Source organism: Anguilla rostrata, chromosome 4 (genome assembly GCF_018555375.3).
Source record: "Anguilla rostrata isolate EN2019 chromosome 4, ASM1855537v3, whole genome shotgun sequence".
NCBI classification, from domain to species: domain Eukaryota; kingdom Metazoa; phylum Chordata; class Actinopteri; order Anguilliformes; family Anguillidae; genus Anguilla; species Anguilla rostrata.
Genome location: NC_057936.1, coordinates 20,311,679 through 20,337,752, shown reverse-complemented (window position 1 = coordinate 20,337,752; position 26,074 = coordinate 20,311,679). Strand labels below are relative to the sequence as shown.

The 26,074-nt window shown below is 40.6% G+C and overlaps 1 protein-coding gene and 1 long non-coding RNA gene across 2 annotated transcripts; one reads left to right on the top strand and one right to left on the bottom strand.

Moving 5' to 3' along the window:
- Positions 1–2,829: 2,829 nt before the first annotated feature.
- Positions 2,830–16,764, top strand: LOC135252781 (uncharacterized). Its single transcript, XR_010329470.1, has 6 exons — positions 2,830–3,359; positions 6,589–12,670; positions 12,871–14,106; positions 15,649–15,795; positions 16,071–16,172; positions 16,627–16,764. It is a non-coding gene; the product is annotated as an uncharacterized LOC135252781 (long non-coding RNA).
- slc22a17 (solute carrier family 22 member 17) lies at positions 9,284–22,418 on the bottom strand. Its single transcript, XM_064331273.1, has 10 exons — positions 21,874–22,418; positions 20,431–21,116; positions 17,051–17,154; positions 16,646–16,800; positions 16,065–16,230; positions 15,602–15,717; positions 14,575–14,680; positions 13,968–14,191; positions 13,316–13,427; positions 9,284–12,657 (listed from the first exon to the last, which is right to left on the bottom strand). Exons 2-10 carry the CDS (start codon positions 20,899–20,901, stop codon positions 12,381–12,383), a joined length of 1,731 nt encoding a protein of 576 aa, XP_064187343.1. The 5' UTR covers positions 20,902–21,116; positions 21,874–22,418; the 3' UTR covers positions 9,284–12,380.
- Between the last annotated feature and the right edge of the window lie 3,656 nt (positions 22,419–26,074).

The following is a 26,074-nucleotide window of genomic DNA, read 5'->3' as shown; positions in this document are numbered from 1 at the left end:
AGAGATTTATCATTGAAGCATTCAAAAAACTTTTGTTGAATAGACAGCATAATTAAGTTATGCCATTATCAAATCATCTTCTGAGACAAGAGCTCTGGGAAAACTTGGGAGACAAAGTTGGGAGGCAGAAATAGAGAGTGGTACAGCTACCTTCTTAGTCTTCACGGAACCACTCTTTATCACCAGAGAAGACTGTCTTCAAATCTGATGCCTACCTGCTGCAACTCTTTTGCAACCTTGTTAAGTCACATAGTGTGTTCTTTACAAAACCTTTGGAAAAACTTTGTCCTAAAAATGTCCTGCATATTATAGTTTTCAAATCTTTGTTGAGACTAGTTGAGGAAGGAAATGATTTAAATTGTCAAAATGAATTATCATAAACAAAATATTATTATTTTTTAAAAAGCTATACTTAAAATGTGAAAAAGTAGATACAAATTAAATGAAATAGTGAAATGCATCTCTGTGAATCTCATGGAAGAATAGTGGGTACAGCAGAAGTTTGGAAGTAGTTGTGTCACATAAGCTCTGTAACGTTTAGTGATCCTGTTCCAGACCCTGGCTCTACAAGGGCATGAACAGCAATAAACAATACCAAATGGACAAGAGTCTAAATAAAGTTTATTAATGCGGTGGGATTAACTAGACAGAAAGTGCCAAATATCACAGACAAGAATGTCACAGGGGCCAGATTGTGGTGGCGGCCCACTTGATGAGAGGGCTAAATGTACTTCAAGGCTGCAGCTGTCCCCTTATATGGACCAAGTCAAGGCCAAGGTCGCCCAACAGCAAGTAAAACTTTACCAGCATTGTTATCTTGTTGACGCTGCATTGTTTCCTTTTGGTTGTCCTTGAACACAAAGATAGCCTTGTGAAATTCCTCCTGAGTGCCTTGCACTGATTGAGAACAACAGCTTGTGAGGCATACTCAGTTCTTGCCCATTGTGTTGGATCTATCATGGCAGGTGACCCGCCTGTCAGTACAGTAGGACCGATACGTGCACACTCTGTGATATAAATGTGACACTCCAGAAAGGTTCAAGAGTCAGTAATTAGCTGGACAACAAAAGAAACGTGTCACATTCTCTATTTAACCCTTGTTAGTTGATGCATTTTACAAAAAAACTTGCTGTGATAAGACTGCCTGTAATTGTAAAATGTAATAATCATATCACAAAACATCTAAATTGTACGTACGTTTTGAAATTCACAATATATTCACAGAAGAAAAAAATTTGTGAAACGCACTGCATGTACAAACCTTGCAGTTGGCTTTACATTGTATGTAATGATTAGTTTGCATAACTTCTAGATTTCATACAGTACCAATTGTATGAATGTAACCAATGTATGTTTTTTTCAAAGGATTATGCACAGTGTACTGAATAAAAAGTATTCAACATTATGAGTATTTGCCAGCTTTTCTATTCTTGTAGATCCATTCAGTTCATTTATAATATTTTGTTACACATTAGCATGTTAACATGCAATGTGAATGGTAAGTCTCGATAAGGGTTACCAAAGACATTTGTACATTTATGATAGCTGATGAGAGACTACATATTACATTATGGACAAACAACAGAGCTTTTTAACTTAGTGAGGACCAATTTATATGTATATTGTGGAACACATAATGGCTGCAGAAGGTAAGTGATGAGGTGATTCTATTTTTGTTCACTGCCAGTACGTTAAGGTTAAAAAAGCAAAACAATATATGGCAAAAGTTTTCATAGTATGTGAGAAAATGTGTATGCTACTAAAATACACTGCTGAAATGCTAATGTATGGGCCTTATCTCTCAGTCTGCAAGCATGCCAAGAAACTGTAATACACTTAAGGTCCAAGTCAAAGCCAACGTCAAAATATTTCTCCTTTCTCATTTGTAAGCTACCATTGATCTAAGGTTGTGGTCAGACCATAAAACACCCTCCACTGTCTTTTAATTTATACTTTACATTTGATGGCTCTTTGGCTCAAAAGAGTTTTGAAATGTATGTTGATATTAAACTACTTTATTTTAGTATGCTTTCAATATTTGCATCATTTTACATATAACTGCCCCATTAGAACATCTTGATTATAAAGATTGTGTCTTGATACTAAAAAATAGTTTCTAATACTTTCTAATGAATGGTGAGGTTCTGTACTGTTGAACACATTAATATGTTCATCTTGGAAGATCTTACTCTGTAGAAGAGATTGTACCAACATGAATCATAGTGACAAGCGAATGAAAAACTGAAGTAAATCACTGTGTCAAAAGAAGGCCAACAAAGTTCAAAACATAAAACAAGCACAGCAAGTGTCTGTGGCAAAAGCTCAAATCATTTTCACTTTGACAACCTTTTCAAGGGTCACAGTTGCAAATGCTCTGCAAGGCTGTGAAAGACTTTGCACTTGTTAAGAAACATTAAGACGACAAGACTTGAAGATGTGTAAAAGTCAAACCCTACCAAGAGAACAGAAGTAATAATTCATTCAGGTGTAAACTGATCAAATAGTTGTCCAACAAACAGTTTAAGAAAACTATTTGACTAAAAGATGAAAGATGATGAAAAGTTTACCCACTCAAATTCCTGTCTGCCCCCTTCCCCTTAGTGAACTTTATAATGAGCCCCGGCACTTGAACACCTCATTCTCTGACACTAACATCACTCTCAGCTGTCCACATCACTCCCTTGAAGAACATTCTGACACTGCTCAGACCTTTCACCCTGACAGAAGGCCTCGCTACCACTCACTTGTCACCACCTGTAATCTGATTCCCTTTTCTTTTTATAAGCCGCAGAGCTCTTTTCAATGACTAGAAGGGCAAATAGAAGTCACCTCATATTTCAGTTGTATTAGTACAGTTGCTATATTTGGCCAATGACTGTAGCCACACATAGAGTGCGATTGCACAAATTTATGATTATAAGATCCTTCTGTTTAATTCTTATTGTGATGTTAACCCGTGTCAAGAAGCCAACATAATCTAATGTAGAAACTAAACGTTTACAAAATATCTTTCACGCCTTTTCATTGTTGTCCAAAACCATCAGACAAAATTCACATATTATTTATGGGTTAAGTAAACAATATCGTATCCTCATTTTTATTCTCAACTAACATGGTCGAGGTAATCCTTCGGGGTGAGTGACACCTATCTAGGATAGCAGCGGAGAAGTGAGCGGTGTGAAGATTCAGTCTAAGGGACACTGGGGCCTTAATTAGCAACCCACCTCTCTTACTCCTCCCTCTGACTCCTGCTGGCACCCACAGGCCCTGCCTCCTACAGTAAGAACAGCCTCCTGAAGGCGACCTGTTCTGAGGGACAGACCTCAGCTTGGCAGCATTACTTCTGGAGGGACTGAGAGGTAAGCAACCACTCTGTCTGTCACTTTCAACCAATAATACCGTTTCACCTAAATATTTCATATATTTATATTGTTTTATATGGTTATATATTGTCTATAAACTTACCCCATGTGCACTCAAGAAACAGTTACAATTGCATGTTTCATTGACAGATAGCTTTATGGCAGTATATTTGCCATTTAAAACCCTGAAACCCAAAGTAGAAAAGACTAATTCCATAATATAATACAAGAGAGTTAATATTTCGCCATGACTTATTTATTAATTGATTGTTAATATCATATTCCTAACAATAACTTTGATTATACTGTTTCATAAAGATTTAGAAATTACTAATTTTTAAATGAAGAGGTTATGCTTACTTGGAATCATAAATCTTTAGAGAATGTTATGGATATTATAGATAATTAAGTCACAGAATATGATTCAATTGATACAAGGTTTTTCATAGGTTTGGTTCACTATTTTGTATGGTAATAAAAAGAGAAATAGCTACAACAGTAGTATCGTAAAAGTAGTATTTAAATTTTCATTGTTCCTAATTTATGGAAAATTCTGGAGAATTACTGTAATCAAAACAAAAGGTACTAAGCATGTAAAAATGTTTTTCTGGTGCACTATGTAAGGACCATACAGTAATTAAATCCTTAATTGATATTTATGCACACAATTTAAAAGGAAATTGGAGAAACCCTGAGAAACTGGTAAATATTATCAGAAAAAGTAGACTCCATATTTGTTTCATCTACCACTGGTTATGTGGGGGTGAACATTTTGAGTGTCCTCTTATGTCCCTTTCAAAACTCACTTGAGTTTTTAGCACTGATACCCACAGATGCTACAATGCAAACACTAACTTCTACATCATAAATATTTTATATCATATATCATAAACTATATATCATAAATCAGGCAAAAGGTAAGAGAAAGCTGTGGAACAACACAGAGAAGCTAGCAGGAAAGGGCCATACAACATCCACAGGGGAGTTGCAACATAAGGGTTTAAGTGTTTTTTAAGTTCTCAGATTTTTAACAACTTTTTTCAGAATGTTTGAAGAAGTTTACTACGGGACATCAGAGCATTGAGCAAAGTTATTTTAAAAAAAAAAATCTGGTTCCAGCTAATGAATTGTCCACAAGAGTATAGTCCTTGAGAAATTCCAATGTCAAGGATCTATTCAGTCTGGATACAGCATTTTAATTTAAATTATAGTGACATTTTGTTTTATAATACATCTGATAAATTTAAATTTTGACAATTTTCCAAATGCTTGGTAATCAGCAATTTAGCCCTCTTTTGGAAGTCTGGAGACTGTTTTGAGATAAATAACTACAGACCTATTAGCATACTACCAATCATTTCCGAAGTAGCAGAGAAAGTGGTTGTTAGGCATCTGACTACACCCTGAACAAAATAAATTTCCCATTAGGCCCAATGTAATTCATCTTTAGAGCAAGCCACTATCCTGGGATTACAAATGATATTTCCCAAGAGAAAATAAAACTGCAACGTTACAAAAGAGGGGTGATTGGTGATGTTTTTTTTTTTTTGTTTGTTTTTGTTTTACACTATAGTCCTTTACACTATTCATCACAATGGTCTCATATCAATATTACATTTCTCAAAAAATGTACTTGAATGGATTGGTTTGTCGTTCATATTTAACAGATAGGATAGTGTGTGCAAATCCTCACTCACTTAAAAATGCACAATAAGGGTTCCACGGGGATCTGTTTACGATCCTTCGCTACTTAGCCTATATATTAATTTTGTTCCCTTATATACATGTATTATGCAGAAGACATGCAAAAGATGCCAAAATGGCACAGCAATTTGCCACAAAGTTAACTAGTCATGACACAAGTTGGCATAGTGGCCTGATCATTTAGCTTGAATGAACATATCCACAAAGAATAAATCAGCACTTTTTTAAAATAATACCATAAATATGGTTTTAAAAAATAATTATTTTTCACCCATGAAATTTCTGATTCATTAGAAACTGCTTTTCTACTGATGCTGCAAAGGTCAATAAGTGATTTTTAAGTGACTTACTCTCACTTGGGGAAACTGCAACTTGGTCTCAAACTGCGACATAACACCATCATAATCTCCATACAAACATGCTCAACAAGAAAAACAAGCAATAGCAGCACTGTAATATACTCTCAAATATATAGATTATTGAGTTTTGCCAGTTTACATTTCAATTCAGATGTCTTGTATCAAGAATTATCCACACCATTAAGTGAAAATACAGTCAGACTCTACTACACCCACCAGAACATCTGCACACCTCTACTGTGTGACCTCTACTGTACTTTAACATCCTGCATTTTCATCAAAAGCAATCAACAAATGGAATCCCCACTCCACTGAAATAAAATTTTAAAAATCCTGCTAATCAATTTTAGCTACCTTACAAATGTAAAGGTACTTAAATGCCAACCATATTTGTACACTGACTCTGTACAATTGTTTCTGTGTTGTTCGTAAACTCCCCTGGGACTGCAGATGAAAATAAGAAATGGCCGATTTGGGGCAGTAAATGAAAAATGTTAGCTGCCCCTGACAAATAAATGAATCAGATTTAAAAAAGTATGGAGTGCAAATCAATTACACATAGCTTGCCTGGACACAAGCCAGCACAAATAATACAGTTTGCTACCTGCATTCAGTTTTACTTTGCTGTCTTGGGATTTTGTAGCCTTTAATTGATCACAATTACCTTTGTGTATATTCATGAATAAAACAACATGGGGTGCATTACTGCCTTGCGAGAGTAGATTGCTAACTAGCTGGATTAGCTACCAAGCAGAGCAGACGCATGTTTGTGCATTTACTAAAAAATATTAATATTAGTTTATATTTTTCATTTAACTTCATGTAGAAGTAGAATTGCAGAAAAGGGAAGCTAGCTAGCAAGCAACCAATAATAACACGCTCAGTTATGTGGAAGATAACTTAATACTGAATGTAAAATAAATATCTGACAATATGAGACAATTCATGCTTAAAATGTGGTCCAAACGGACTCCCTAATAAGGGTGCATAAGTACAAGCGAATAGGCCTATACCTCACTCTCCCAATTCGCAGAAAAATTGTGCCACAACTTCAACGTCAACACTTCAACTTAGGAAGAATGGCGTTCGTCTTACATGCATGGAGAAGCAGAAGACTAACACATTATTTTGTGATCACGCTCATCCATTTGATTCTTTTTCAGATATTGAATTGATTTCGAAATAAAACTACTGCCAGAAGAAATAAACATTTCAAGAATTTGTGGTGGGCGTTTGTACACGTGCCATTTGTAAATTGCGTACGGCCCCGTGCATTATGTGGCATTAGCCTAATAAAAGTCATGTTTACCTTTATGCAAGCGCTTTGTTTTTCAAATAATTTGAAAACTTGGGAGTGAGCACCCACACAAAAAGACGTCTTTTAAGTTGGGTTCTCAAAATTTTACCCATAAATCTTGGCTAATTACTCTTCATCATAGTAGTGTGACTTATTTGTTTTATTACGATGAACCTCATTACAGCACACAATAATTGTAAACAATTATTGTTTAGAGCCAAAAAGGAGCTGTGCTCACCATGCACTCGGGACCAGCTATCCGTAAGTGGAATGTTCAAGCGTTCACAAGTAGGCTACACGCGTTGCCAGTGAGGTAGGGGGACTGCATTGCATTCCGAGCGGCCTATTTCCAAGGAAGAGTTTTGCTATGTGCTCTTCTGATTCGTATTCTGTTTCGAGAAATATAAGATAAAAATTGTGACATCTCACGTCGCATTTCTTTATTTTCTTTTTTTCTTTTTTTCTTTTTTTGTCAAACGAGACGATGCGCAAACACCGATACATGTAATTGGCTGAGAGAGACACTGGCTTACTCACCGTCCAACTGTATATCTCCATAGTCACAGTATCTCCATCATGACTGGAAATTGAACCGCTCGCGCTCTCCATGTCAGGAGAAAATTGAAGTGTTGATCTACCAGACTGCAAACAATACGAAAGATGATTGATGACACTGACAAACTGATAGATCGCAACAAGTAAGCTAGGCTAGTAACAATTCAAACACAATGACATTTGATTAGGAAAGAAGCGATGACAGAACACACTAGCCCATACAAGAACACTGCTGGTCAGCTGTGTGGGTCACTAACAGGTTGGTAAGTAATGAAAATGCAAGCCACACAAACAGCAACACACAGGCATACAAGGATGGAGGGACATTTAAGACAGACAGGAAAGCAGAGAGCATAGTCATACCAAAACCATGCAAGGCTGTTGGACCAAATGCTGAGCAGAAGTCGGATATATACTCTCCAGCTGCTCTGCCCTAAAAGGCCATGGACATTTGTGCCAAAGTGCCCATCCTGCCCCTTCCTGTGTCGCTTTGGGTGACCCATTAAATATCTCAAACCATTGTTTCAAACCACTGTGGCCTGTGTCTGGGCCTGTGCCTGTAATTCAAAATATCTTTGCAATGAGCTGTATACATAGACTCTGGGCAAGCTATTAATCTCTCTTCATTGTTTACCTGTTACTCATCACCTTTATATACCTGCTTCCATATCCCCTCTCCACATTCCCCTCATATCTGTGCTTCTGGAATCTTTCTGATAGCCAGGGTGCTGAAGTTAATAGGATCTAGTCTTATGAGGCACTTTTCTGCATGGTGTAACTCTTGGCAATAAATAGTGGGGACATTATAATTGACACAGAATATTGCAGTGGCACTGTAACTAGGATAAGTAAGGCATTTCATTTTAATCGAGCCCTTATGCTGAGCGGTCTCCATCTTTGCCTTGCAGAACTTTTAGTCTGAACACCAGTGCAGAACTAACCTAATCTGAATATAATACAATCACCTTGGCAATCACACAGCAGACTCTAAGTATGTGGCCCTCAAAGTATGGGCTGGTAAGCATGAGGGAAATGCACATTGAGCAGTAAAAAAGCAAAAACATAAATGGATTCAATTATGCAGAAAGTTCATCTCCAGCAACAATACTACTTTTTAATCTGAATTAATTAATAAAAAGAACAGCTCATAGGTAACTATTATCCCATTCAGTTATTTTTTATTAACTGACTAGCGATTTACTATCAAACTGTGCTGAAATTGATTCATTCTACTGCTACTGTGAGGACAAGTTTAAAATAAGATTTTGTGACAGAAAAGTGAAATTCTTGGCTATAATTCCTTGCTGTTGTTGTGACATTGACAGAAAGAGTTTAGCAAGTTTTAGGCATTCTAGCATATTTGTTTGTTTTCAAAATGTTTCATATGTTAAAATTTGAAATTATTTAGTCGTAAATAAAAAATAATTGATATAAAAAGGCCAAACGTGAAAGAAAAAGGATTGCAAAGCCCCCCCCACCCACCCACCACCACCATCTAACTGAGAGTTTGGAGACAATAGAGGCTGTTGACAGTGGTGCGCAGATCACCTGGGATTGACAGCAGCAGGTGAGAGGTAATCTGCCTGGTGCAAGGGTACATTATTAATGTCATCTCTAACCCAATGAAGCTACAGAAATCCTCTAAAATGCTATTCAACAGATTCATTAAAGAAAGAAGATGAAGGTAAAACGTAATGTTTTATATCAGTAGCAAGTACTGTAGATTTAATCACACAGTTTCCCTATAGGTTACAGTAAATCCCTAGGTTGAAAAATGTAATGTAATGTTATTCCAGTATCCTGTTGACAGGAGTACAATTTAACTACATATCACACCTTTTACTCATTGTCCATTTATACAAACTTCCTCGTCAAGTGGCCATAAGCTAAATTTACTATACTGAAATTTACATAAAATTATGTACAAAATCTTTTATCAATGGAATAGAGGGCAGTCTTTTATAAACGTGTAAATATTACCAGTTATATCAAGACAGAAGACAAAATAATTTTTCTATAGTTTATTTTCAATTAAGTCAGATCAGAGAATTATTAAGATAATTACATCACTTGCTTTATAGTTAATATAACAATAACCATTTGAGTCATACATTTTATTACTGTTGTCATTGTTATTTATTATGATTACCATTTTGAGAATATGAGTGCATCAAAATGAAACTAATGAAGACAGAAAGAGAACTTAATAAGGACAGGTGACACCCCATTGACCTCCCAACTCAACCCATACATTCCCATTATACGCTCAGTCTATGTGTTCAGTCTAACCAGTCATGATATGCTTCAAATACTTTTCTCTAGAGGGGAGCTTGGATGAGTTCAAAGGACAACTCAGCCTGTCCTCCAGATGTGTACGTGATTCAAGTGAGGCAAAACTTTCAAAGGTTAAATGTACTATCGATGTGACTATACTGACACGTTCAGAAAACCGAACCTCTACACACACTGCAATTCTGCAGCATTGTTTTCTCTTAAAGTCCAAGTCTCACAACACAGGCTTTGTTTAAATGACAAATATATTTAATCATAATTTGATTTGTAAAAAATAAAATAAATAACTACAGCAGGGATTTTAGTAAAGTCACAGCCAAGATCAGAATTTCAAATTCAAGAAAGACCACAATGAAAAGGCAGTGAGCCAGGTATAATATTTTTTTTTCATCTGAGGCAGATAGTTAATCCTGGTAACCATTAATAGCTTATATATCTAGTGTATAGCCATGGGAAAATACCACTATTTACTGCCATGACAACCTAGCAAGAATGTTTTGTTCACTTAAATACACCGATCAGCCACAACATTAAAACCACCTACCTAATATTGTGTAGGTCCCCTTTGTGCCGCCAAAACAGCTCTGACCCGTCGAGGCATAGACTCAACCCCTAAAGGTGTCCTCTGGTATATTTGGATTTCTGTATATATTTGTATCTACTGTATATTTGTATCTGATATTTTGTATCTATTGTAAATTTGTATCTGATTGTGTTACTTTGTTGTCTTTGATGCTGCAACAGTGCAAATTCCCCCCGGGGATCAATAAAGTACACTACTACTACTACTACTTATTACATTATTGGTTTTTATTACATAAAAAATTTGAAATACATTACATTATTGGGAGTTATTACACCATAGGTAGTTTATTACATTATTAGTTGCTACAGGGCTATAAAAAGCTACGATATTGTTAGAGGGTGAATTATTTCCACATGATTTTAAAAACTCTCGAAGGGTCAGAGCTGTTTTGGCGGCACAAGGGGGACCTACACAATATTAGGCAGGTGGTTTTAATGTTGCGGCTGATCGGTGTATATTTCAAATTGCACTTATTTAAATATAAATTTTTTAAGCTCCCAGCAACACATGCATTTACCAGCCTATTTAATGCAATCCCAGACAATGTGAGCTAGCTAGCAAACCAATTACCTAGATTTGTAAAACAAGCCAGAAGACTTTGCCATAGCCATATCCCTTGTAACTTTTGTCAAGGCATTCTTCTTTCCATGAGAGAAGGCAGAAAAGAATTCTGAGTTTGAATGAAATGCCATTTTACAAATTCAACCTAGCAGACAAGAATTAGACAGTATCTATAATGATGGATAATAATCTAATCAAGGAGAAGTGAGGAGAGCTTTGTATCTGAATCATATACATGTAGCATGTAGTAGAAGTACCATATAATATGCTATTGTCTCCTGCTGCTCCACTCTGCATATTCCAAGGGGCTGCTTAAGCGATATCAATACAAACTCTGTCATTAGTTGCCAGCATTTGGCAATAAAATGCTACATTAATTTCAACAGCTTCTGATTGGTACCAATGACACAATCTTTAAAAAAAAAAATCCAACTCAACTGTTGATGGCAGAACAAATAAATTAAACAATAAGAATAGGTTTTCAACAAAATATTTCAACTTCAAACTTTCCAAGACTTGGATTTTAAGGGACATACACAGTATTGATTTGCTAGACACAGAAGAGTCTGGACCTGGGTAAATGCTACTGTGGAGGGGGGGGGGGGTTGTTCAGCTCTGGAGATACACTCTCTGTGTTCAGTCTGGTTGCTTATATCATAAAGTCCAGCCCATGGAGAGAAAACCTCAGTACAAAGTAAGGAACAGAAACACAAGTGAACACCTTCATTTCAAGGACGACAAAAAAGTGCCTAGAAAAAAAAAAAAATTGTGTTTTAATGATTCTCTCTCATTCCTGATATGTGAAACCGTATCAAAGGAGATCTTTTGTTTTAGTTCCATGTGTTTCAGCCGTCTCATGTTTAGAGTATAAATTCTGGCATAAAGAACCTCAGCGAATCAGAATAGGCCGTATGCAGCCCAGTGGCCTCAGTGTCTCAGTGTGCTGCCTATCGCCTAAGCATTGTACACTGTACCTGCAGCAAAACGTATTGTTAGTGCCTTTGTCTCAATCGCCTTCAGTATCAGAAGGGGAACTGTGTGAGTTACCGCTCATGAACTGGGGGCTATGTCTACCATATTTACACAATGGGCTCTGTGCACTTCCTGTCATTGCCTCGAGTGTGTTTCCTGCAATGGGAAACCCGAGAGGCCCCCACCTTCACGCTCTCTATATAACATGTCTCTGATGCTTTTAATGATATGTATATCAATGAGGCTCCACAAGGGGGCACTGTTGTACTCGAGTAAAAAGCAGCAGTGTTATCCTCGGAGGCATGGCTCGTACAGACAGGATGCAGCCTGTCAGTACGGAGGGAGGGTCAGCAGCGTGCGGTGTAAGATGTGTTGCTGTGAGCTCTCTCTATGAGCTACTGCTGAGGCCGAGTACCCTAGCGCTGTGTCGCGCAAGTGGCGCGCCATGAAAGATGCACGACCCCATCAATGTTATTAAAAGACTAGAATGTGATATGTTACCAGAAGTATCAGAAGTAGACTGTGCAACTCCACACCAGCCCGCCCCCCCCCCCCACCCCCGCCGCCAGCCCCACCCTTCTCTTCGCCTGCGTGGCCAGCATCGCCTGGCAGCAGAGTTTCCCGCTCTCTGCGCTGCGCGGGCGTCTGTGATGCTCTGGCGGGCGGCTGTGGCAGAGGAGCGCGGCCAGGCGCTAGGTCTCCGGGTTGGGCGTGGCCAGGAGGGGCACGTTGTCCCTCCTCCTCCGGCCCAGCGGGGGGCGCCGGTACTGCTCCCCGTCGGCCAGCGTCTGGGGCAGGGGCTTCCTCTTGCTCTCGGGCAGCAGCAGGATGGACAGCACGGCCAGCAGGGCCAGGGAAGAGTACACCACGTGGTGGAGGAAGTAGCCGTAGTGATTCCACAGGTCCATGAGCGGAGAGCTGAGGCGGCCCACGCAGCCCAGACCCATGACCAGGCCAACTCCGCTGCCTCTGCAGAGAACAGGTTTACACACACACACACACAGTGAACCACACACGCCAACTCGCTGCTCAGAAACAGGTTTACACACACACACACACACACACACACAGTGAACCCACGACCACGCAACTCGCCCTCTGCAGAGAACAGGTTTACACACACCACACACACACACAGTGAACCCACGACCACGCCAACTCCGCTGCCTCTGCAGAGAACAGGTTTACACACACACACACACACACACACAGTGAACCCACGACCACGCCAACTCCGCTGCCTCTGCAGAGAACAGGTTTACACACACACAGTTCATATACGCACAGTGAGGGTTCTATTAAACACAGAGAGTTAGCCATCATGCATGCTAAGAGTGGGCTAGCATGACAATTGGAAGGCATACACACTGAGAGCAGGCTAGTATACACAATAAAAAGAAGCTACAATATTTCACAGACAGAGAGAGAGGAGATATAAACTAACCCAACACTGACTCTGAACTTCCGTTACAACACATATATACAAAATATAACCTGAGAGAAAACTGACAAGAATTTAGATAATATACACCAACTGACATGATGAAGAAGGAGAGGGAGATGCAAGAGAAAGAAGATAGGAAAAATATAGTAACACATAATTAGAAGACAAGAGGGGAGCAGTTACCGGATGACCGTTGGGATGACCTCAGCTGTGAAGAGGATGCAGAGGGAGGCTGCGGCCTGGGAGGAGAAGAGGCCGAGCACTGAGAAAACCGTAATGGCCGACCCACTGAGATCTGAAAGAGACACGCACACATGCAGGGAGCCTTTACTCACACAGACTGACTACACAAGCACAGCACCAGGAATGGGAACAGCAACAACCTGTGAGAAGGTCAGTGCCGCACAACTGCAGGTCCTGCGGGTCATAGTGTATGCTGGTATTTGCTCCAATTTCACCGATTACTTTACTTCTTCTTGGTTCAGGAAGTAAGCTCATTAGTGAAATCAGGTGGTGCAGTGCATGGGTGGAGCAAATACCTGCAGACACTGTGGCCAGCAGGCCCAGGAGTTGAGTAGGCCTGGAGTACATGGACTCCGCAATTGTAATACACTAATTTGGCCACATGATGGTGACAGTTACTTTGACAGATAAGTGACCCTTCAACCTTGTACAGTACACAAGTCAAATTTGATTTTTAAAAGTAAACAACAATTACATAATTTTATAAACGAAACAACTTCAAAAAATATTATTTAAAATAGTAAATATTATTAAAAAACGATCCCTGAAGCCGGCTTTGCATATTTAATCAAGCTTAACCGTGACCACTTACACTCAGTGAGCCCCAGCAGAATCAGAGAGGCCAGACCTGTCATCGTCATTGCCAGAAGCAGGATGCCACGGCGACCACACCTGTCCACAGTGGCCCACAGCAACAGCCAGGCAGCACCGCCCGCACACACAGAAAGCAGGTAAGTCCAATAGAAACTGGGGGCCGTGCCTTTGACGTCACGTCGGAACGAGCTGTAACAGTGACTGATTCCGTGAGAGATTAACCTGGGCGGGGAGGCAGGGCGGGAAAGAGAGAGAGAGAGAGAGAGAGAGAGAGATAGAGAGGGAGTTAACCACTCATTACACCATGAGCCAACGAAATGAGTGAAATGGAGAGAGCAAAAGTCAGAGAACAAAAGAATAAACACGAGCTAAGCAGCCACCTACAATCTGATTCCCAGAGTCTAACTTTAAGGAGAGTGTACTCACAAAGCCACGCCCAGCACAGTGATGGTGAAACGAACAGTGGGGGACAGGGCGAGAAAGAAGTGTGTCACACACAAAACAAACTGTGCGAAAGCAAAGGCTTCAAACCCCCAGGACGAGAGACGGAAAGGTAAGACGAGCACACACCGGCGAGCCGAGAGCGGGGAGGGGGGGGGACTTACGAGGTGAACCCCAGCACGCACATATTCTTCCAGATGTTCCTGCTGTGCAGAAGCTCGGGGAAGGAGAGGTGCGGGCGGCTGGAGGGGGGCGGGTCCGACTCCAGCTCTGTATCAACAACAGCGCAGTTTTACTCCACAGCACAGGGCGCGAACAGAGCCAACAGAAACAGGCCTTTCACTGTGGCGCCTAACTCTCTGCATTTTCACATGCCTCTCATGCTCTGTGTATACCGACATAAAACTGATGAATATAATCCACAACCCACCTTGACCGTGTGATCACTGGTGACATCTGTTACAATGCTACTGTAATAGTACAGCAGCACAGATGTCGTCACGTATTGTCTCTGCTGTACATTGTGGACCATGGTTTTCAAAGACAGACAAAAGGTTCACTCCGTACACAAACCGACATGCAACACCTTCCAGAAATGACCCGAGATCTGGCCACAGGGCATTGTGATGCCACAGACGTCGGTGTCGGTGGAGGCCAGACTTTAATGCTTACTGCACTAGCATGCATGCATTTCATATCCACACATGCACAACGGGTTAACAGATCCAACTCTCGTTTGCATGGTTCAGTATGTATTCAGCAAAGTGCAGGTGCATGCAACATGTGCTGACCTGCCCACTGCTCATTCAAAAAAAGTGAGAGAAGCCTATGATCCTGTGTCATCAACACCTAGACGGGTATTAGCACTGCTGAATGCTAATGGCCAAACACAGTTAAAAGTAAAAAATCTAGGGTAAAAACAACCCCCCTCCTCCCACCCCCATCGCTGATGTGGTTCCTGTCTCCACACTAAAACTATACTACTACTTGCTAAAATATTTCCACATTCCATATTTTCTCACACACATTTTACAAACATTAAAAAGCGATATTCGCTTGCTGTCGTGTCGTTAATATCTGTGTTAAATTAAACCCATAATTGAACAGGCCGAAACGCTAGGTGTAAACATTTACTGTAGGCTGCTTCGCTAAATAGACAGTCTATATATAGCCGGTTGTGTCTCTGGGCACCTGTGAAGCTTTCATCATCCCTCTCTCTCTCTCTCCGCTCGCTGAAGGAGTGCAGGTCTGAGGATCGCTCTGTGAGAAGGAGCCAGCGTGGAGACTCGGGAAACACACCTGGTGCACTGAGGAGGAGGGACAGTCAGCAACGGACACACTTTCTCATTTCCTTCCCTTAAGGACACTTTGGGACACTTACTGATGTATGTCATCAACATTGTCCTGTCATGTCAATAAGATAACTTTAAAAAAAGAAAGGCTAAGGGTGTGTGGATTAGGCCAATGCAGAAGGGTGCTAATATTGTAGTCTAGCCCATTTCTGCAGTGAATGCAAACACAATCACATAATCACATAACATACCATCAATACTCCAAAGATGCAAACAAGAAACGCAGCACAAACTGCCAAATACATTACTTCCCAAATGAATATTCTCCATCAATTCTTCTGAAACTTCCATGACTTTCTCACCCATAGCTCAGGAAGAGAGAGAGAGGTGCAGTCCCTGCTCCAAGCAGTCCCCTCCAGGACTGGCATCCCAGAGCTACGCCAAGCAACAGCAACTCCCCAGCAACTGTTGTAAGGCCTGCCACCATGGTGACCAGCAGCCTTAGCGATGGGTCACAAAGTTCCAAACCTGTCAATGAAACATAAAGAGAGATTAATTTTGGGAATGTCTTACAATGTAGCCAGTGTTAGGAAAAGTATTATCATAAAACAGGGATGAGTACTTGTTTCAGCCAAACAGAAAATTCAAAAACTAACACTATTGACACAATTGCAACTCTGTTACTGCTGTTAAAGATATTGCTTTTAAAATATGATTTTGTGATAATTAATACAATCCAGTACCTAAACACATAGTGATTAGCTCGGATGCAGAAAGAGTTAAATAATAAAGGCTATGGACCTTGATGGTATTGAGTTCATTTTAATCATTCTTTTTCTATGAGAGTCCATTACTTCCCCCTGTACTTCCACATTCCATTGTCTTCCATTCATTATCCTCACAGTATGTAAATTCTCCGGTCAGGCCTTGCTCTCTCACTCACGTGTGATGTAGAGTGTGAGGTAGACTCCGGCAGTTGCCGCTGCAAGGCAGAACCGTGTGATGATGAAGACGGAAGGCGAGGGAGAGACACACACCAGCACTCCAAAAATAACTGACAGGGTAAGGGAAGTAAGCAGAGTCTTCAATCTGCCCAGCCTGAGAAAGAAAGCAGGGAAAGAAAGAGGCAGGCAGAGTAAGACATAAAAAACATTCATCCAGCTTTTATTTTCAGCCAATTTCTCTTCTGCACACTGCTTATGAAATAAAGCCATTAAACATCGTTTTGGGCTATGGAATGTAAGAATAACACAATTTACTCCATTTACTTTGGAGTCCTCCATTGGTTTAAGTCCCCATCCCAATATTTCCACCTGTCTACCCTTTCAATTCCTTCACCTTCTCTCACCTGTCAGCAGTGTAGCCCAGGACCAGGCACCCGGTGAGGATTCCCAGGATGAAGCACACCTCCTCCACAGGCACCAGCCAGTACTGACCACACACCAGATCCCACTGCACACAGAGGAGAATACACGAGGAACAGACAAATAGGGTAAAGGGGTCAGACAAAGGAGGAAGAGGAGATCTGTCTGTTGGTTCCAATCAATAATTCAGAAACAGAAGATATTCTTCAATGGGAGAGCTGGCAGCGTTCTGACAGATGGCATCCACATGCAGCCGTTTTGTTTCTATTGCCTGTTCATTTTACAATGGCTCTCGCCACTGGAATCCTTGTCTATATTAGAACAGCAGCATGACTACACCCATCCTGGCAACCTTTGATACTGCCGCTGCCTCTGCTGCTACTGCTAGTATACGTTTGTAATGATCCAACAAGTTAACATTTCACTGCACAGCAGGGAAACTGCTGCTTTCAATATGCAATGTAATTCAGCCAAGAATATACAAGTACACTGGGCTGTGACGTAATCAACACCGAGCCCTATCTAATACATCAACAGTACAACTTTCCAGGCATGAATTCTTCATACTTTCAGTCACATGTTTTGTGAGTTGTCTAGAAGGAACTAAAATGTCAGATGAGCGAGAAAAACCGGTTCTAAGACTACCACTAGTAGCATGTAAATGCTAACTGGGACTGGGTTTCCCCGCACCTTCCCATCTCATCATGTTCTCCCCGGCAGCGACACACAAGAATGTTCATGGTGTGACCGACAACCTCCAGTCAAGTTCACAGACCTCAACTGAGAGCCAAAGCTAAAAAATATTTGTATTTACTCATTTATTCCACCCATCCACAGAAGCTTTTTATTTTTAATAAATTTGCAAAAATTTCTAAAAACCTGTTTTCGCTTGGTCATTATGGGGTATTGTGTGTAGATTGATGAGAATAAAAATGAATGTGATCAATTTTAGAATAAGGCTGTAACATAATGTGGAAATGTGGAAAAACTAAAGGGGTATGCATACTTTCCGAAAGCACTGCCTATATATATAAGTTTTTTAAATAGATTTATAAAAGCTTAACCTGTTTATATGATACTGGATGAAGAGCAACATTCATTTCCATTGCATTACTATATTGACAGTAAGGGCAAATGAAACTGAAGACCAGTGAAGTGATTAGGATTCAATATTACCAGAATGGGTGAACACTGTGTGCCTGAGACCAGCCACCCATGATAAACTACATATCTATAATCATCCTTTTGAGACCAAAAGGACACAAAATTCAAGACTTTGGACGTCTGCTTAAAAATTGTGCACTGCAACACTAACTCCTGCAGTATTAACCCAACATAATAACATTACCCATGAAATTCACATTACTAACATTACTATGCATTAATTAAAACATTACTCATGAGATTATTTATGTGACCTACTACTGTAATTAAGAAGGTCTGTGATTGGTACTGTGGCAATTATTGCAGAGCACGGGTTTCCCCCAGAATGTCCTGGTCAAATGCACAATCCGGCTTGCTCAAACTAGCCATCTAGCCAAACACCCTGCTTAACAGCTTCACCACTTCAAGTAATGTGTGGTGAGTGCTGAGTGTTGTGGTGCACAATGGCTGCCGTGCACAATGTTGTGATGCACAACGGCTGCCTTCTTAGCGGATAGACAAGTTCACCGCCCTCACTCTAACTAACGAAAGCCCTTGTGTAAATGGATTATTACTATTATTTTTATCATCGCTATCTTTGTAATGTTGGATGGGATTTCTCTTCAGGAAATTATGGAAAAAAATTGACAGGCCACTGTTTAATTAATGCAAAGTACTCATGTGTACAAATATAAAGGCAGAGACTTGGGATCATTATTCTGTTTTAAAAAGGTGCTAAATACCCCAGTGAGTATACAGTTTAAGGAATAAGTATAATCTTTAAAAAAGCAAGAAAAAGGTATCAGCCAAGCAAATAAATCATGCAACATGACATGTAGCCTGCTGCTGTATTTCTGTAACCTTCTCAGGCACCAAAAAAAACATCAAATTGTTGGTCCAAGAAAAAAGAAGTTCCATGCCTTTTCACGGCACATGCAACAACAAAATCTCCATCCATGGCACGAACGCTTTGGAGTATGACAGGGGAGGAAAAGACTAGCCAGCTTCTTTCCTGTCACCGCCGCTCAGTCAGAATACAAGGCCTCTGTGAAAAGCTTTACAAGATGGATTTGCACCACCGCTCAGGGACTGACCTTTAAAAGCACCCTCCTTTTCTAGCCAGACAACAGCCTGAATTTTGCAGCTGTGATGCTAACTCCCTGAGGCGCAATACTGGCAAACTCCCCTGCTCTGTACAAATCAGACGCGGAGAGCACTGGCCACAAGGCATAGTTTGCTCTCACATCACATTCACCTCTCTTTTTCGCGGCTCACTGGAAGGGAGAGAACATTGATATGAAGGTCCCGGTCGGGCCGCAGCGCCCAACCGTTCTGTTTATGGAAACGGTGATAGCATGTCCGTACACGCGAGAGCTGAGCCGTTATTTGCATGCTCTGCTACAGGACATCACATTCGTGCATGTGGAGACTGCTATGCAGAGATCCTTACTCTGCAGTGGAGACGGTACAGTTGAAAGGCCTCTCTTCTGAAGGATATCAGTGAATACAGGATGGTTATAATATGCATGACTGCATAGTCTTTGGGAAGACAAGCAATATCTTGCACCAGGGTATCTCAACAGTAGTATATAAACAAAAGGACATCACAAATGTGTGGGTGTCGACTTCTGACCTAACCTCTCCATAAAGGATCCTTTCAACTCGAAAGGAGACAGTTAAACCATGCTGAGAGATGGTGCAAATCCTATAGATTAAAATCTTCATTAATAAAAAATATATTAATTTAATTCAATTTAATCCTTAACCCAAGAACACAGGCAAAATTAATTACCAAGCACAGCACAAAGTGTGCCTGGTTGCAGGGTATTTTGTACTGTTCAGTAAAATTCATTTCTTACTGCAATCTCACTTCACCCTAGAACTCTGCCAAAAATTCCAAGACTGATTCCCCTCATACAAGCAATTCAAAACAATGGATTGATCCAAAATCTTGAAATGAAATTGACGACTCATTCCCCGACATGAGCCTCGCAATCGGGTTTAACCCTATCTCTGGAAAGCACTGCACACGTGCTGCTTTGTGCAGGTTAACACCGCACTCGCATACCCGCACCATCCATATTAATATCAGTGGACCACAGCACAATAGGAAATACGCACGGCTCAACCATGGATACTTAACTGACATTTTTTTTTTAAACACTAGCAGAAATCGCCAGATAGCATTGTTACGGTGATGGGCCGGCGACAGCTGAAGTACCTCTGTGACTATGTTGTTCCTCAGGCCTTCGGTCACATTGTAGTCCCAGCCGTCCTCGCAGCCCACCACGCCAGACTGGGTGCCGTTGACAAACTGGTACTGCTTGCACTGCGACCACCCCCCCGCCTGACCCTCCATGTCAGCGTGCTCCCAGGGCAGGGAGGAATTGAGGAGCTGAGGGGGCGGGGAGGGCGCGGGGAGGCGGCAGTGGTGGGGCGAGGACAGAGTGAGGAGGGGGTCGGAGGAAAGCAGGAATGACAGGAAGAGGTTGGGCAGGACCGAGAGACAGAGGAGAAGTCGCTGCTTCTTCCTCCCCAGCGCCAGGATCATCACCTCTCCCGTGGGAGGGAGAGAGGGAGGGGGAGGAAGGGTGGAGGGGGCGGGAGACGATGGGGTAGGGGAGGAGGGGAGAGATGGCGGGGGAGGGGGGCAGGGAGAAGGGGAGGGGAGGGGTGGGGAGGGGGAGGTCATGACTGAAGAAGAGGAAAGGGGGCAAAGAGGTTGTGGTCTACTTATTGGACGGGGGTGCGGGAGCAAAGCAGTAAGTCTTCTGTGTTGTTACTGTTAATCTATTTGCCGGACAGGAGACAAAAAGAGAAAGAGAGAGAGAGAGAAAGATAGACTTTTTGTCTGTGTCTCTCCCTCTCTCCCTTCCCCTGACAATCTCCTGATAGAAAAGTAAATACCTGTGGAGAGAAAATAGATTTCAAACATTAATATTAATCCTGCTTTATTCATGACCGTACACATTTAAACTGACATTTAATCTTGTCAGTTTAAACGTGTAGAAGTCATAACAGTAGAGAGACCAGCAGAAAGTAACAGGGGGCAGACACTGAAAACATTAATGAATTTACCATCTGGTAACATTCACCAAGACGCTATATATACTGTGTTCTAGCGGAAGTTTCTAACACTAGTGCTAGATAAGCCTTCAACCTGAGTAGAAAGCAGGCAAAAGAAAATATTCACTGGTCTAACTATACCCATACACATAAATTCAGGTCCCAGAACACATGTATAATGTGGCCGCTCTGGGCCCGTGTCACCATAATAATAATTTGTAACGCCACAGGGCCAGTAAGTACTATTGAAAAAATTCCATTGTGTTACATAATGTGTTCTAATACAGCAAAAGCACTGCAGATGGATACACGGATGAAAGCACGATTATACATTCTTTAGACAAATAGGACACTCCAACAATGAGGCGATAAAGTCACACTGACAAATTCAGACCTACAGTAACTTGCATGAGGTATTGCAGTAACGCAATGACTGTCACTACCTACCACGGCCACGCCACTGTAAACATAGTGGTAATAACAAAGCTCGTTAACATGCGAAACGTAACAGTACGAACAACAAATACTTTTTTTCCCACAAAGTCATAATTCCACATCAAACGCTTTGGCTACCAGGCTAGGAACAGAGCTAACTTACCCTTCTCACACTGTATTTGTATGCGTCAAGGGGAAAAAAAACTGTTTTCAAGACAGATATTTTCAAGTGTCTACACTCCTTCGGAGAAAATTATTGTGACATATCCATGAACAAGAAAATCGCGAAGAGGTTAACAAAGAAAAGAAGCTGACAACCACTCCGAATTAGGTCTATTTTCACCGCATTCCCCTGTCTCACTCTCTCCTTTCTCTTCGCCTGTTTCTCGGTCGGCTTTGTCTATTATTTTCTCGTCCACCCCTTTTGTCCTCTGAGAGTTCGGTATGTCTTTCTCTAGAAACAATGTATCTTCCTAAAGTAAGTTCGTATTGTCTTATCTTCTTTTTTCCAATATTGATACAGTGCATGCATCCGTTTTGCTGTGTAGACAGACAGGTTGATGCTAGACTCCAGCCGTCGCTGACTGTTAGCGTTGTTGCGACCCAAGTTTATGTCCGCCGACATAAAACAAAAAATAATTATATAAGTTCACTGTTCCACCGGGGTGTTAAAGGGAAGGGCCCTGGAAGAGCCGGTTTCAGTGGTGCACGGGGCAAAGGGAAAACACGAACCTTCGGGAACACGACTACAGTCGGATACGTTCGTTTAATGACATCACCATTAAAACGGCAAGAACCTGTAGCCACACGGGGGAGACAGATCGATATAAATCATGAACTTGCTACGGGGAGTGAGAGAACTTCTCCATATTTTTAATAAGCAGCTATCTTGTCATTGTAGCCTATGTAGTAATCAAAAAGAATACTTGCAGTTTTTTGAAAGCTCTGACATCAACGCAGAAAGTGTCTTTATATAACTCAAGGGTGCTCTGCCTCTTTTTTCCTACCTGTCCCCATGGCAAATGAGTGCTAAATCTGTACAAATATGCAGGGTACTTTATATTGGAACAGAAAATGTAATATGTATCTTAATCTATGACTGCAAAGTTCAAATATAAAAATAATTGAAGTATAGGTCTTCACTCTTGGCCACATGTATGTAGCTCCCAGAATTCAACAGGCAACAATAACTGGACCACAAAAAGGCTGATAATGGTGGCACCTGTGTGTTTTTAATGGTGGGATGGTTTCACTGAATTTCAGATTAATAATGATAATAATAACAATTCCTTATGTTTATATAATCTGGGGGACGATTAGGTGGCAGGTTGTGAAAGCCAGGTTGGGAATTTGGCCAGAGGATATGTCATGAAGCAGGATTACTGAGTTAGTTGGATATCTGCACTGAGTAAAACCTAGAAAAGCTATTTTTACTTCAGTCCATGTTCCAGATTTGGGAGGATTCTGCATTTTACTCAGTGCAGTTATCCTGCTAATTCAGTGATCCTGTGCCCTGTTTCACAAAGCAGGATTACTGAGTTAGTAGGATAACTGCACTGATCATAGCCTAGAACTCTCCCAAGACTAGAACAGCATCTCCTACTGCACAATGTCCCCATCATTACACAGGGGCACTGGGGTTTTTTGAGGGATGATCACCCCCTACTGGCCCAACAACACCACTTACAGCAGCAACTTAGTTTTCCCAGGCAGTCTCTCCTCCCAGTACTGACCAAGCTCACACTTGCTTAGCTTCAGCCGTTCAGCTGGAGCAGGGTACATAGTGGTATGTTTGCTGGCATACCACTGATGGATACCTTTCAATGGAGGCTAAATTGACTTTCATGTAGAAGGATGTGTTATGTCTGATTAATCTGAAAAGAAGCAACAACGAGACTGTTGCATGGTTTGACCAGTTAAAGTGCTTGTTTTCAACATAGCAATGTTTCTCACAGTCTGGACTAAAAAAAACTTGCCACAACTGTTTGATAATTCATTGAACAATCATTAAAGCATAATTGAGATTATTATCTCTGATATTATCAATCAAAATATCTTAAAATTCTGCAACAACACCTCCAATAACAGATTTCTTCAACAACTTAAACCTAACCATTTTGTTATGCCAAATTCAGATCAGTGTTTAACTGATAGCTCACAAAACCCTGATGAAGACCTGTTCATTCCTACATGCACAATGTGTTTGTGGGGCTGTAACCAGAAATAAGTTACTTGCATTTTTTACAAAAGCACTTTCCAGCACAGTTTTTTTCACTTAGGGTCAACAGCACATGAACCCTAAATCGGGGGTAAATGACTGGCTCAATCAAAAAGCCAAATTAATAAAAAGCACAGCGGGAACATAAAAAAGCCAGCGTACATGGCGTGCTTCTCGAACTATGCCCGGGGAGCACTCATGTAGACATTATTAGGGAAGGAATGTGGCTATATACCTTATTTAATATAGCTGAAGTAATTATATTGTGGATTAACTCATGAAATGTTGGAATAACCCCTGTTGTTGGAAAAGCACTATTGATTAAATTCTTTCACATTTTAAGGTTGCATAGGAACATGTGCAATAATTTAAAATTATTTCAGTCCTTTATGTGTATTTACACTCAACATGGTGTTTTTCCTTTTATGACTCTTGCCTGGCATTAGTAGTGTGTTCATCTGTGGTTAGTCCAGATTTAATTTAACAGAATTTACATGTGAATCCTGTGTTAAAGACCCAGAATGTAGTTTAGCACTAATGTCTTGGTCATTGATATTGTTTTATTGTCTTCTTGGTTCCCTGTGCGTAAAGTCAGTGTAAAGCAATATCTGCCCCTTATATCATATCACATCCCATAGAGTGAATAATACCAATCTACCAATCTGCATGCCATTTTGTCCATGATGAATGTGACATATTTTAGTGCATTCAATTGAAGCTGCTTGTGGCAAAGACTTACCGTAGCCATTTGTCAACACTTTTGTCAAAATCTCTCATGAATTCAAAGCTCTCGCCACACTCTTCTCTGGGCCTGTATTCTCTACTAGCCTGTTTCTTCTTGCCCTAACCCTAACCCTAACTGTGTGATTTTTTAAAAATTGTGGTCATTGTAAAGAATATGAAAACAAGTTATTACACTTCAATTGCATTCCACCAATGAACAGAAGTATTTTTATTATGAGACCAAGGGCAAGGGCAAGACCAATTGGCCATAGAACTAACAACACAGACAGGGTAATCCACTGATTAAAGAAGCACAATCCTGTGCAATAACTCCAGAAACACAGAATAAATTATTCTTCACTGTAGTAGGTGGTTCGGAGGTTTGCCATGCAGATATGTACCCCAGAAACAGAAAAATATTTAACCTATTCAATGAAAGTGTTCAAAATGCACAAGGTAAGCCTTTTACAGTGCAATGATGACCAGCTTAGCAAATACACTTTCTTTTACCATATGCATTTATATATAATAACTCGAGATGTTAAAAAGCGAACAATTAATGAATATTCGCTGTAGCCAATAATAGGGTATAGCTATGAAAAAAGTACCACGTATTGTATGATATATTTTTCAGTTTATACAATGTTATATACTGTGTAAAGGGTGCACCTACTGTTACCCTGCCTTTACATTACAGCATATGCTTTCATTTTAATTCAAACTAGGCTCTTGTGTGCTTTTTGACCACTACTGTACTACCCAAGTTGATACATGATGACAATTTTCTTGTTATTTTGTTCCATTTCAGAAGCCTTTGCAGAGATATATTCATTCAGATTATCCCCAGTTGCAGTTTCATATATATATACACATATCTATAGTTTCTTAGGGTTGAGCAACTGATCTCAGATGAAATTGCATCTTTCCTAATTCTGTGGGGATATTACAGTCCTGGGACCGCAGATTGCTCCACAGAGAGAGAATATCATTGAAACACGCAAATTCACATGCTCTCTCTCTCTCTCTCTCTCTCTCTCTCTCTCTCTCTCCCTCTCTCTCTCTCTCACATACACACACACTGTTTAAGATGATTGGTCATGCTGGATTTGTCTTTGTGTCCCCTTGTGTTCTGTTTGCTCTTCTTGACAGAAATGTAACCCACAGGAAGGCTCTTGCATTCTTGTACTCTGATACTATCTTGTATTCTCTGTCCCATGCTGTTTCGAAATCTTACCCGTCCCATACAGTTTGACCCAGCTCTCTTTCCTCAGAAAACATCCGTGTCATTGTGTCTGTTTGTAACGGCTTATGTTTGAGAGAGAGAGAGAGAGAGAGAGAGAGAGAGAGAGAGAGAGAGATAAACCAGAAATTTTACTTCCACATTATGTATGATTATGCTAAACTTTCTGTGGTTATTGAAGTT